Below are 13,396 nucleotides of genomic sequence, written 5' to 3' on the forward strand. Positions count from 1 at the left end.
GCGAGGTAGTTAACATCTCCTAGCCACCGTGGTACTTTAGTCAGTCAACCCACGGCACCTGCTGGGTCTTTCCCGTGACTTGTCAGCAGCGAGCCTTCGGCACTTCACGTGATGGCCTCAAGGTGCACAATGGTTTCTGTTTGGCGTTTTAACATCCTAACAACTCCCGTTATATTGCCAGAGGAGGGGTAAAACCTCTTAAACCTCGCCTGTACAGGTCGTGGGTTCGACCCCGACGCCTGTTATGTTGAGCATGTCTCTAATCGCCAAGGTGGCCGAGATGTTAACTACCTCGCCTGGTGTACAGGAGGTCGTGGGTTCGATCCCAACCCTGACGCCTGCTGCTGTATATTTGGAGTCTGCGTGTCTCTCTCATCATCATCACGGTGGCTAGGAGATGTTAACCACCTCGCCTGGTCTGCAGGAAGTCGTGGGTTCGATCCCGACCCTGACGATGCCTGCTGCTGCTGCTGTATATTTGGAGTCTGCGTCTCTCTCATCATCATCACGGTGGCTGGAGATGTTAACTACCTCGCCTGGTGTACAGGAGGTCGTGGGTTCGATCCCGACCCTGACGCCTGCTGCTGTATATTTGGAGTCTGCGTGTCTCTCTCATCATCACGGTGGCCGAGATGTTAACTACCTTGCCTGGCGTACAGGAGGTCGTGGGTTCGATCCCAACCCTGACGCCGTATATTTGGAGTCTGCGTGTCTCTCATCATCACGGTGGCCGAGATGTTAACTACCTCGCCTGGTCTACAGAAGGTCGTGGTTCGATCCCGACGCCTGCTGTTATGTCGAGTTTGTCTCTCATCACCAAGATGGCCGAGATGTTAACTACCTCGCCTGGTGTACAGAAGGTGGTGGGGGGTTCGATTCCGTTTGCACGTCTCTCTCCCTGCGCTCGCGTGCATTCATCTCCAGGTTTTTCCCTTCACCACCCACATTTAGAATCGCGCCTTTCACCATTCTTTGGCTACCGCGAGAAAGTTCCCCGCGGCGGCGATGACAGAAAAAAAAGAGCTGCATATATTTCAAGCTCAGCGCGGCTTTAACCTGCTAAAATAAAACACCTTTAGTCTACAAAAACAAGACGACGACCCCCGATCCAAATTTCCCGCGGCAGCCGCGCTGCACGAGGAACGAGAGACGCGGCGGAGACAGAGAGACAGACAGGGAGACGGACAGAGACAGACGGAGAGACAGAGAAAGACAGACAGGGAGACAGACGGAGAGACAGACAGGGAGGCAGACAGAGACAGACGGAGAGACAGACAGAGAGACAGACGGAGACAGACAGGGAGACAGACAGGGAGACAAACGGAGAGACAGAGACAGACGGGGAGACAGACAGGGAGACAGACAGGGAGGCAGACAGACAGACGGAGACACAGAGACAGACGGGGAGACAGACAGGGAGACAGACAGGGAGACAGACAGGGAGACAAATGGAGAGACAGAGACAGACGGGGAGACAGAGACAGACAGGGAGACAGAGACACAGACGGGGAGACAGACAGACAGGGAGACAGAGACAGACAAACAAACAGAGACAGAGACAGACAGAGACACAGACAGGGAGACAGAGAGACAGACAGAGAGACGCGGCGGAGACAGAGACAGACGGGGAGACAGACGGGGAGACAGACAGACAGGGAGACAGAGAGACAGACAGGGAGACAGACAGAGAGACAGATAGAGACACAGACAGGGAGACAAACAGGGAGACAGAGACAAACAGAGAGACAGAGAAACAGACAGATAGACAGACAGACGCGGCGTAGACAGACAGAGACAGACAAGGAGGCATTGTGTTTTTTTTGCCAACGCTGTGGGAGTTTTTATTGAGGCGTGACGGCGACAGTGTCGGTGCGGCGCGGTTGAGGGGCGGCCGCTGTCCACCACCGCCGTCAACTCCTCCTCGTCGTCCTCGTCGTCGCCTACTTCTTCTTGGAGACACCCACGGTGCGGCCTCGTCGCCCCGTGGTCTTGGTGTGCTGTCCACGCACACGCAGGCTGCACACGCACACAACGGGGGGACACACACACGCACACACGCAGGTAAACATCCTCCTCCTCCCGCACTCCGGTGGAGCTTGCGCAGACTGTACGGAGAAAGTGTCCTCTAGTGGCGACGGGCAGCGCACCTACGAAGGCCGGCACTGTTGGCACGCACGAGGTGGTGCGGGTGGGCCAACAGCACGCCCGGCCACAGCGGACACACACACACATACTCGCACTCACTCGCACTCTCACACACACTCACTCTCTCTCACACGCACGTACTCACACACTCTCTCACACACACTCACTCACACACTCACTCACGCACTCACACACTCTCTCACGCACTCACACACTCTCTCACGCACTCACACACTCTCACACACTCACACACTCACACACTCACACATTTGCGCGCACACTGGCATGCTCACACAGAGGCAAAAATCCCCCATATAGCCTTTAACAGACTGTAGGGGCAAGTGCTGTTAGCGGGCATCTATGAAGGACGGCACGGCACACGAGGGGGTGGTGGGTGGGCAGCACCACGCTCAGCCAGCATGTGTAGTGGTAATTCAAGTGGTGTGGAGCGGGTTATAGCCTGTAATGCTGTGTGTAGGTTGCGTGGTGTAGAACAGTGTGTGTGCGGTGTAGTGTGTTGCAGTGCGATGTGGGGCGGTGTGTGTAGGTTGCGTGGTGTAGAACAGTGTGTGTGCGGTGTAGTGTGTTGCAGTGCGATGTGGGGCGGTGTGTGTAGGTTGCGTGGTGTAGAACAGTGTGTGTGCGGTGTAGTGTGTTGCAGTGCGATGTGGGGCGGTGTGTGTAGGTTGCGTGGTGTAGAACAGTGTGTGTGCGGTGTAGTGTGTTGCAGTGCGATGTGGGGCGGTGTGTGTAGGTTGCGTGGTGTAGAACAGTGTGTGTGCGGTGTAGTGTGTTGCAGTGCGATGTGGGGCGGTGTGTGTAGGTTGCGTGGTGTAGAACAGTGTGTGTGCGGTGTAGTGTGTTGCAGTGCGATGTGGGGCGGTGTGTGTAGGTTGCGTGGTGTAGAACAGTGTGTGTGCGGTGTAGTGTGTTGCAGTGCGATGTGGGGCGGTGTGTGTAGGTTGCGTGGTGTAGAACAGTGTGTGTGCGGTGTAGTGTGTTGCAGTGCGATGTGGGGCGGTGTGTGTAGGTTGCGTGGTGTAGAACAGTGTGTGTGCGGTGTAGTGTGTTGCAGTGCGATGTGGGGCGGTGTGTGTAGGTTGCGTGGTGTAGAACAGTGTGTGTGCGGTGTAGTGTGTTGCAGTGCGATGTGGGGCGGTGTGTGTAGGTTGCGTGGTGTAGAACAGTGTGTGTGCGGTGTAGTGTGTTGCAGTGCGATGTGGGGCGGTGTGTGTAGGTTGCGTGGTGTAGAACAGTGTGTGTGCGGTGTAGTGTGTTGCAGTGCGATGTGGGGCGGTGTGTGTAAGTTGCGTGGTGTAGAACAGTGTGTGTGCGGTGTAGTGTGTTGCAGTGCGATGTGGGGCGGTGTGTGTAGGTTGCGTGGTGTAGAACAGTGTGTGTGCGGTGTAGTGTGTTGCAGTGCGATGTGGGGCGGTGTGTGTAGGTTGCGTGGTGTAGAACAGTGTGTGTGCGGTGTAGTGTGTTGCAGTGCGATGTGGGGCGGTGTGTGTAGGTTGCGTGGTGTAGAACAGTGTGTGTGCGGTGTAGTGTGTTGCAGTGCGATGTGGGGCGGTGTGTGTAGGTTGCGTGGTGTAGAACAGTGTGTGTGCGGTGTAGTGTGTTGCAGTGCGATGTGGGGCGGTGTGTGTAGGTTGCGTGGTGTAGAGCAGTGTGGGTGCGGTGTAGAATGGTGCGTAGCAGTGTGCGCAAGCTGTCGTGCGGTGTAGAGTGCGGTGTAGAGTGTGGTGTAGAGTGCGGTGTAGGTGGCGTGGTGTAGAGCACAGTGTGGGTGTGGGGTGTGGTGTGTGGTGTGTAGATTGTTGCGCGGTGTTGTAGTGTGGTGCACAGCAGGCTGTGTAGGCTGTAGTGCGGTGTGTAGGTTGTGTAGGCTGTAGTGCGGTGTGTAGGTTGTGTGGTGTAGACCACAGCGTGCTCTAGTGTAGTGTGGTATGTAGTGTGGTGTGTAGTGTGGTGTGTAGTGTGTAGTGTGTGGTGTGTATTGTGGTGTGTGGTGTGGTGTGCGGTGTGTAGTGCGTAGTGCTGTGTGTAGTGTGGTGTGTAGTGTGGTGTGTAGTGCTGTGTGTAGTGCTGTGTGTAGTGCTGTGTGTAGTGTGGTGTGTAGTGTGTTGTGTAGTGTGGTGCACACAGCAGGCTGTGTAGAGTGGTGTGATGGCCGTGGTGTCTCACCCCCAGTAGTGACGCAGGCCCCTGTGAGCACGGATCTTCTTTAACCGCTCAAGATCCTCGCGCATCTTGTTGTCAAGTCCGTTAGCCAGCACCTAGCAACACCACACACACACACAGCCTGTTAGCCAGCGCCTAGCAACATCACACACACACACAGCATGTTAGCCAGCGCCTAGCAACACCACACACACACAGCCTGTTAGCCAGCGCCTAGCAACACCACACACACCGTTAGCCAGCGCCTAGCAACACCACACACACACACAGCCTGTTAGCCAGCGCCTAGCAACACCACACACACACACACACAGCCTGTTAGCCAGCGCCTAGCAACACCACACAGCCCGTTAGCCAGCGCCTAGCAACATCACACACACACACAGCCTGTTAGCCAGTGCCTAGCAACACCACACACAGCCTGTTAGCCAGCGCCTAGCAACACCACACACACACAGCCTGTTAGCCAGCGCCTAGCAACACCACACAGCCCGTTAGCCAGCGCCTAGCAACATCACACACACACACAGCCTGTTAGCCAGTGCCTAGCAACACCACACACACACACACAGCCTGTTAGCCAGCGCCTAGCAACACCACACACACACAGCCTGTTAGCCAGCGCCTAGCAACACCACACACACAGCTCGTTAGCCAGCGCCTAGCAACACCACACACACAGCTCGTTAGCCAGCGCCTAGCAACACCACACACACAGCTCGTTAGCCAGCGCCTAGCAACACCACACACACACAGCCTGTTAGCCAGCGCCTAGCAACACCACACACACAGCCCGTTAGCCAGTGCCTAGCAACACCACACACACACACAGCCCGTTAGCCAGCGCCTAGCAACACCACACACACACACACACAGCCCGTTAGCCAGCGCCTAGCAACACCACACACACACACACAGCCTGTTAGCCAGCGCCTAGCAACACCCACACAGCCCGTTAGCCAGCGCCTAGCAACACCACACACACACACAGCCCGTTAGCCAGCGCCTAGCAACACCACACACACACACACACAGCCTGTTAGCCAGCGCCTAGCAACACCACACACACACACAGCCTGTTAGCCAGCGCCTAGCAACACCACACACACACACAGCCTGTTATCCAGCGCCTAGCAACACCACACAGCCCGTTAGCCAGCGCCTAGCAACACCACACAGCCCGTTAGCCAGTGACTAGCAACACCACACACACACACAGCCTGTTAGCCAGTGCCTAGCAACACCACACACACACACAGCCTGTTAGCCAGCGCCTAGCAACACCACACACACACACACAGCCCGTTGGTGAGACACTACCACCACTACTACCACCAAAGAACACACCACACCACCATGTCACACAGCCCAGCAAGTACCACGGGATTGGGGTGATGGTGACGGTGAGTGCGATGGTGAGCGTGTGATGGTGAGCGTGATGGTGAGCGTGAGGGTGAACGTGATGGTGAGCGCGATGGTGAGCGTGATGGTGAGCGTGATGGTGAAACCACAGCCCAGAAACTGCCACAGGGTTGGGGTGATGGTGACGGTGAGCGCGATGGTGAGCGTGAGAGTGTGATGGTGAAACCACAGCCCAGAAACTGCCACAGGGTTGGGGTTATGGTGACGGTGAGCGCGATGGTGAGCGTGTGATGGTGAGCGTGATGGTGAGCGTGATGGTGAAACCACAGCCCAGAAACTGCCACAGGGTTGGGGTGATGGTGAGCGTGATGGTGAGCGCGATGGTGAGCGTGAGGGTGAGCGTGATGGTGAGCGTGAGCGTGATGGTGAGCGCGATGGTGAGTGCGATGGTGAACGTGAGGGTGAACGTGATGGTGAGCGCGATGGTGAACGTGAGAGTGAGCGTGATGGTGAGCGCGATGGTGAGTGCGATGGTGAACGTGAGGGTGAGCGTGATGGTGAGCGCGATGGTGAACGTGAGAGTGAGCGTGATGGTGAACGTGAGGGTGAGCGTGATGGTGAGCGCGATGGTGAGTGCGATGGTGAACGTGAGGGTGAGCGTGATGGTGAGCGCGATGGTGAACGTGAGAGTGAGCGTGATGGTGAGCGCGAGGGGGTGTCTCTTACCTGACTGAATTTGCCATCCTTGATGTCCTTCTGCCTGTTGAGGAACCAGTCTGGGATCTTGTACTGACGCGGGTTCTGCATGATGGTGATCACGCGCTCCACCTGCACAGGGACACACAAGAGACAAAGATCCCCCGTGTAGCCTTAACAGACTGTTGGGGCAAGTGCTGTTCGCGAGCACCTATGAAGGCCGGCACGGCACACGAGGGGGTGGGTGGACAGTAACCACGCCCGGCCACCTTTGTCTCTCCAGTGGCGATGTTTACGCACCGCACCAGGTACTCATTTGAGGCCGAGTCGACCTAGGGGATGCCCAGGACCCGTTCAAATAATCGTCACCAGTGTTCAACGTGAGCGGGAATCGAACTCGGGTCACCAGGATCGTAGCACTAACCGCTCCCTCCTTGTCTCTAACACACCGCACACAACAACAACCGCCAGCCACGGTGACGTCACCACGACGCTTGTGCCAGACCATGTGCACCTTGAGGCCACGTGAAGTGTCAAACGCCCGCTGGCAGGAGGTCACGGGGCAGACCCAGCAGGTGCCACGGGTCGACTGACCGAGATGACTGGCTGATGCACCACCTGTGCCCCCTTACTGTGCCAACTTGCTGTGCTTTAGCCACCCGGCGCTCCGCTCGTTGTTGTGAGCGTCGCCACCCTCTCACACACCACACACCACCCCAGCTCCCACACCTCCTCCTCGCTGAGCTCGCCGGCACGCTTGCTCAGGTCGATGTCGGCCTTGCGTAGCACGATGTGCGCGTAGCGGCGCCCAACGCCCTTGATGGCCGTGATGGCAAACGCCACCTTCTGCCGACCGTCGATGTTCGTGTTGAGCACTCGCAGGATGTGCTGGAACTTCTCGGGGATGACGAGCGACTAGGGGAGGGGGGAGACGAGAACGGAGAGACACCGGGTGAGACGGGAGGAGGGGGGTAGATGGACATAATGGAGACACAGCGAGACAAGGCAGGTGAGACACAGGGGGAAACGCGAGACATGGAGGGGCAGACACAGGAACATAATGGAGACACAGCGAGACAAGGTAGGTGAGACAGGGGGAAACGCGAGACATGGGGGGTAGACACAGGAACATAATGGAGACACAGCGAGACAAGGTAGGTGAGACAGGGGGAAACGCGAGACATGGGGGCAGACACAGAGACATAATGGAGACACAGGAGACAAGGCAGGTGAGACACAGGGGGAAACGCGAGACATGGGGGGTAGACACAGGAACATAATGGAGACACAGGAGACAAGGTAGGTGAGACACAGGGGGAAACGCGAGACATGGGGGGGGCAGACACAGGGACATAATGGAGACACAGCGAGACAAGGTAGGTGAGACACAGGGGGAAACGCGAGACATGGAGGGGGCAGACACAGGGACATAATGGAGACACAGCGAGACAAGGCAGGTGAGACACAGGGGGAAACGCGAGACATGGGGGGCAGACACAGGAGACAAGGTAGGTGAGACACAGGGGGAAACGTGAGACACGGGGGGGCAGACACAGGGACATAATGGAGACACAGGAGACAAGGTAGGTGAGACACAGGGGGAAACGCGAGACACGGGGGGGCAGACACAGGGACATAATGGAGACACAGGAGACAAGGTAGGTGAGACACAGGGGGAAACGCGAGACACGGGGGGGCAGACACAGGGACATAATGGAGACACAGGAGACAAGGTAGGTGAGACACAGGGGGAAACGCGAGACACGGGGGGGCAGACACAGGGACATAATGGAGACACAGGAGACAAGGCAGGTGGGACACAGATGAGACATGGAGGGACGCGTGGATAGACACGAGACATGGGGTGGGGGGGGGGGAGAGATACACACAAGGACAGAATGGAGACACGGGATCACAAGAGACTGCGGGGAGACAGACGATGAGGGGAGGTGGAGAGACACGGAGAAAAGAGGCGAGACAGAGGGGGACAGAGTGGAGACATGGGGGACACACAGGGGCAGCGTGGAGACATGAGGAAAACATGAGACACGGGGGGGGGGGGGGGGGGGGCGAGAAGACAGACGAGACACAGAGACATGGGGGGTGCGAGGGATAGACACGAGACACGGGGGGGGACACACTGGGACAGAATGGGAGACACCAGGTGAGACACGGGGGGGGGACACACTGGGACAGAATGGGAGACATGAGGGAGACACCAGGTGAGACACGGGGGGGACACACTGGGACAGAATGGGAAACACCAGGTGAGACACGGGGGGGGGACACTGGGACAGAAAGGGAGACACGAGGGAAACACCAGGTGAGACACGGGGGGGGGACACACTGGGACAGAATGGGAGACACGAGGCCACGTGGAACAGAGACACGTGGTGGACATGCGGACCGCGCTCTGGTGGCTACCTAACATCAACAAACATCGCCTCCCCTCTCCCATCACCACCATCATTATGCACACATCTCTCTACCATCAACCATCAACCACCAAGACCATCATCGCTACCATTACAAGCCACCACCACCGACATCGCAATACCCATCGCCAAACATCACCAAGACGATCACCGGTACAGCAGCTGGAATAACCGTCATTGACCTCCCCTCTCGCTACCATCACCACCATCCGTCTCCGCCACTCACCCTCGCTACCATCATGGCCCTCACCACCCTCGCTACCATCACCACCATCCGTCTCCGCCACTCACCCTCGCTACCATCATGACCCTCACCACCCTCGCTACCATCACCAGCATAACCATCACACTAGCTACCATCATCACCGTTAATCTCATCACCACCACCATGACCCTCAGTACAATCACCACCATGACCCTCAACCACCCTCGCTACCATCATCACCATAACCATCACACTCGTTACCATTACCACCATGAGCCTCACTCCCATCACCCTCACCACGCTCGCTACCATAACCAATACCAACCTTGCGACCATCACCATCACCCTCAAACTCATCACCACGACCCTCAACCACCCGCGCTACCATCACCACCATCACAACTCGCTACCATCACACCACCATCACACTCAATCTCATCACCACCATGATCCTCACCACCCTCGCTACCACGACCCTGCATGCTACCATCACCCTCACCACCCTAGCGACCATCACCCTCACTAACATCACTCTCGCTACCACCACCCTGCATGCTACTATCACCCTCGCCACCATCACTACCATCACCCTGACCACCCTCGCGACCATCACCCTCACCACCATCACTACCATCACCCTCACCAACCTCGCTACCATCACCCTCACCACCCTCGCGACCATCACCATCACCCTGCATGCTACCATCACTACCATCACCCCCGCTACAATCACCCTGCATGCTACCATCACTACCATCACCCTCACCACCCTCGCGACCATCACCCTCACCCTCGCTACCACGACCCTGCATGCTACCATCACCCTCACCAACCTCGCCTACCATCACCCACGACACCATCACCCTCCTCGCTACCATCACCCACGCCAACATCACCCTCTTCGCTACCACCGCCGCCACCAACCATCGCTATCCTAACGCGCTAGGCCCGCCCCGTCTCCTGCCCGATTCATCTCGCAAAACCGCCGCACGCCACCCTCATTTCTCGCCAAACCGCCCCCCGCGCCGTCGTCGACATCGCGAGCGACCGAGAGCGCCACGGCGCCGCGGATGGAAGTGAACGGGGGACGAGGATGGACGACGATTGAGGGAGGATGGACGAGACGGGCGTAACATCCACTCACCATGATGGCGGCGGGCTGAGAGAGAGAGGGGGGAGGAGAGAACCGGAAGTGACGCAATAGCGCGGGCTGGGCGGAAGTATGCGTCACGCCGCCCTAATTAACATAAAAGGCGGGAAAATGTGTAACAAATTTACATTGTTAATTGAATAATCTTTAATCATTATTTGAAGCTTTCGGTAAAGTCACGTAGGTAGAAAATTAAAAATAATTGTATTTTATTTATATTTATTTTAAAAAATGATTGTATTTTATTTATACTTATTTTATTTTGAAAAATAATTGTATTTTATTTATATTTATTTTATTTTAAAAAATTGCTATTTATTTCTATTTATTTTTATTTTATACCTACGTGACTTTACCGAAAGAACCAAAGAGTATAATCTTTAATGTTTATTATTTGTTATTACTGGAAGTGCAAGTCGTGTATAGGGAAGGTCAACAAATCACTTTTCAAAAATATTATTTTTACAAAATGTTTATTTTGACTGGAGGAATCCGATGAGCTATGAAGCTCTTTCACAGCAGCATCATCATCATCGGGAACATCAGCCCAACGACGACGATGATCTTCTTGGTTCTTTCGGTAAAGTCATCACGTAGAAAGGAAATAATAAAATAACAAAAAATTAACCCGTAAAAACAAAGTTTTTCACTATAAATCCTTTACATGCGTGGCATCGGTTTTATTTTATTATTCATTTCTGTTTTTCTTGAGTAAGAGTTTCATTTTTATCACATTGGTATTTTAAATTAAATATGAATTTATTTTTTTCCTAAAAAGTGGGAAATTTTGGAATTTTTTTTCACGAAAATAAATTGTCCCGCACAACGAGTCTGTGTGCAAAATGTCAGCTCGATTGGATCACGGGAAGTGGGTTTAAAAAACGACCGAAAGATTTGCACGGTCGTAAGCGCGCAAGCAAGCAAGTGAACTTAATATAAAGGATTTAATAAAAATTAACCCGTAAAAACAAAGTTTTTCACTATAAATCCTTTATATGCGTGTTCAATGGGCCACAACCCAGCCCACATTGGTCTTTGAAACGTGTGGCTATAGTCCTCTCGTCCTCTCGCTTGAGATGGCTGCCACCTATGGGTCAGATAATTGCCTGCCACCATTAAACAATTGGTAATTAAATATAATTTATTTTTTCCTAAACAGTGTAACATTTTGAAAAAAAATTTTTCACGAAAATAAATTGTCACGCACAACGAGTCTGTGTGCAAAATGTCAGCTCGATTGGATCACGGGAAGTGGGTTCAAAAACGACCGAAAGATTTGCACGGTCGTAAGCGCGCAGGCAAGCACGCAAGCAAGCCAACTTAATATAAAGGATTTAAATAAAAAACGACCGAAAGATTTGCGCGGTCGTAAGCGCGCAAGCAAGCAAGCAAACTTAATATAAAGGATTTAAGTTAAAAACGACCGAAAGATTTGCACGGTCGTAAGCGCGCAAGCAAGCAAGCAAGTGAACTTAATATAAAGGATTTAAAAATAAAACATAATAAAATAATTCTCACGACGTTTCGGCCACAACGCAAGCAGCCGTCCTCAGGTGCAGAACAGGTCTGTCGTAAAGACAGCGTCTGAATGAGCACCACCAAGCTTGGCAGCGTATTTTTAAGCTGGGTTGGAGGGGGAAGAGCGCCTTGACAAAGGAATTTGCATATCAAGAGGAATTTAGCATATTTATGGGAAATGCAGATATGGGATTAGTCACTACTTATGGAATGCGTAGGAGGTGGGCGGGGGGTTTTCAAAGTTAAATTATTTTTAGATTTAAAGCTTTCGTGACTGCAGGGATTCATCTTCTTGGTTCTTTCGGTACATTCACGTAGAAGGGAAATAATAAAATAATAAAAATAAAACATAATAAAATAATTCTCACGACGTTTCAGCCACAACGCAAGCAGCCGTCCTCAGGTGAAGAACAGGGCTGTCGAGAAGACAGAGTCTGAATGAAACAGCACCACGCTTGGCAGCGTATATTTAAGCTGGGTTGGAGGGGGGGAAGGGTGCCTTGACAAAATAATTTGCATATCAAGAGGAATTTAGCATATTTATGGGAAATGCAGGTATGTGATTAGTACTACTTTTATTATTTCCCTTCTACGTGACTTTACCGAAAGAACCAAGAAGATGAATCCCTGCAGTCACGAAAGCTTTAAATCGAAAAAATTAACCCGTAAAAACAAAGTTTTTCACTATAAATCCTTTATATGCGTGGCATCGGTTTCATTTTATTATTCATTTCGGTTTTTCTTGAGTAAGCAAGCAAGCAAGTGAAGTTAATATAAAGGATTTAAAAATGAAAGATCACCTCTTGACATGCCCCGTATATTCCCGAGGGCACTAGCGTTGACCCGTTTTACCACTTTCAAGAACCTGGCGGCTTCAATTAAACTGCTCTATAAATAGTCTCCACTGTACAGCGTGGGGGCAGGGATTTCATGCCATGTGGTTAGTCAACATTTGCGTCATCATGAAACGGGCGGCTAGAGTCCTCTCGTCCTCTGGCTTGAGATGGCTGCCACCTATGGGTCAGATGATTGTCTGCCACCATTAAGCAATTGGTAATTAAATATTTAATTTTATTTCTCTAAACAGTGTCAAATTTTGGAGAAAAAAATTCAAGAAAATTAATTGTCACGCACAACGAGTCTGTGTGCAAAATGTCAGCTCGATTGGATCACGGGAAGTGGGTTAAAAAACGACCGAAAGATTTGCACCGTCCTAAGCAAGCAAGCGAACTTAATATAAAGGATTTAAAAAGACGACGACGACGATGATGATGGTGGTTGATGTAATCACGAGCGCAATTGTGAATGTTGCAGATTTACTCTCCCAACGCATGACCGCTGGGGCCGAGGCAGTAAGCAATTGGCGCGTCGGGTGGCGGATGGTTTAACGACACATTTAGAAATGTACGCGATCCAGCCCCCAAAAAAACCTGTATCACAAATATACAGCAGGAGTCGGGATCGAACCCACGGCCATCCTGTAGACCAGGCGAGGTAGTTAACATCTCCTAGCGATACTCTAAGGTTTTATCGGTAAAGTCACGTAGGTAAAAAATCGAATTAAAAGTTAATAAAAGTAATAATGGAAATAAAATAAAAAATACTCTTATTAACTTTTTATTTTCTTTTTAACCTACGTGACTTTACCGAAAGAACCAAAGAGTATAGTATTTAATGTGTATTATTTGTTATTACTGAAAG

General features: G+C 52.7%; 1 protein-coding gene across 1 annotated transcript; it reads right to left on the reverse strand.

Annotated features, from left to right (window-relative positions):
• Nucleotides 1-1,809: 1,809 nt before the first annotated feature.
• RPS18 (ribosomal protein S18) lies at nucleotides 1,810-10,238 on the reverse strand. Its single transcript, XM_078883094.1, has 5 exons — nucleotides 10,172-10,238; nucleotides 7,117-7,302; nucleotides 6,418-6,519; nucleotides 4,333-4,424; nucleotides 1,810-2,016 (listed from the first exon to the last, which is right to left on the reverse strand). Exons 1-5 carry the CDS (start codon nucleotides 10,172-10,174, stop codon nucleotides 1,941-1,943), a joined length of 459 nt encoding a protein of 152 aa, XP_078739220.1. The 5' UTR covers nucleotides 10,175-10,238; the 3' UTR covers nucleotides 1,810-1,940.
• Nucleotides 10,239-13,396: the final 3,158 nt, after the last annotated feature.

Source organism: Lampetra fluviatilis, chromosome 68 (genome assembly GCF_964198595.1).
Source record: "Lampetra fluviatilis chromosome 68, kcLamFluv1.1, whole genome shotgun sequence".
NCBI lineage: Eukaryota > Metazoa > Chordata > Hyperoartia > Petromyzontiformes > Petromyzontidae > Lampetra > Lampetra fluviatilis.

Bases quoted from the DNA above. Each gene is read 5' to 3' on its own strand.
- RPS18 (XM_078883094.1), bottom strand. The intron at 6,520-7,116 runs GTGTGGGAGCTG...GTCCCTGTGCAG, and splicing joins GCGAGCTCAGCGAGGAGGAG to GTGGAGCGCGTGATCACCAT. The intron at 4,425-6,417 runs GTAAGAGACACC...TGGTGTTGCTAG, and splicing joins AGGATGGCAAATTCAGTCAG to GTGCTGGCTAACGGACTTGA.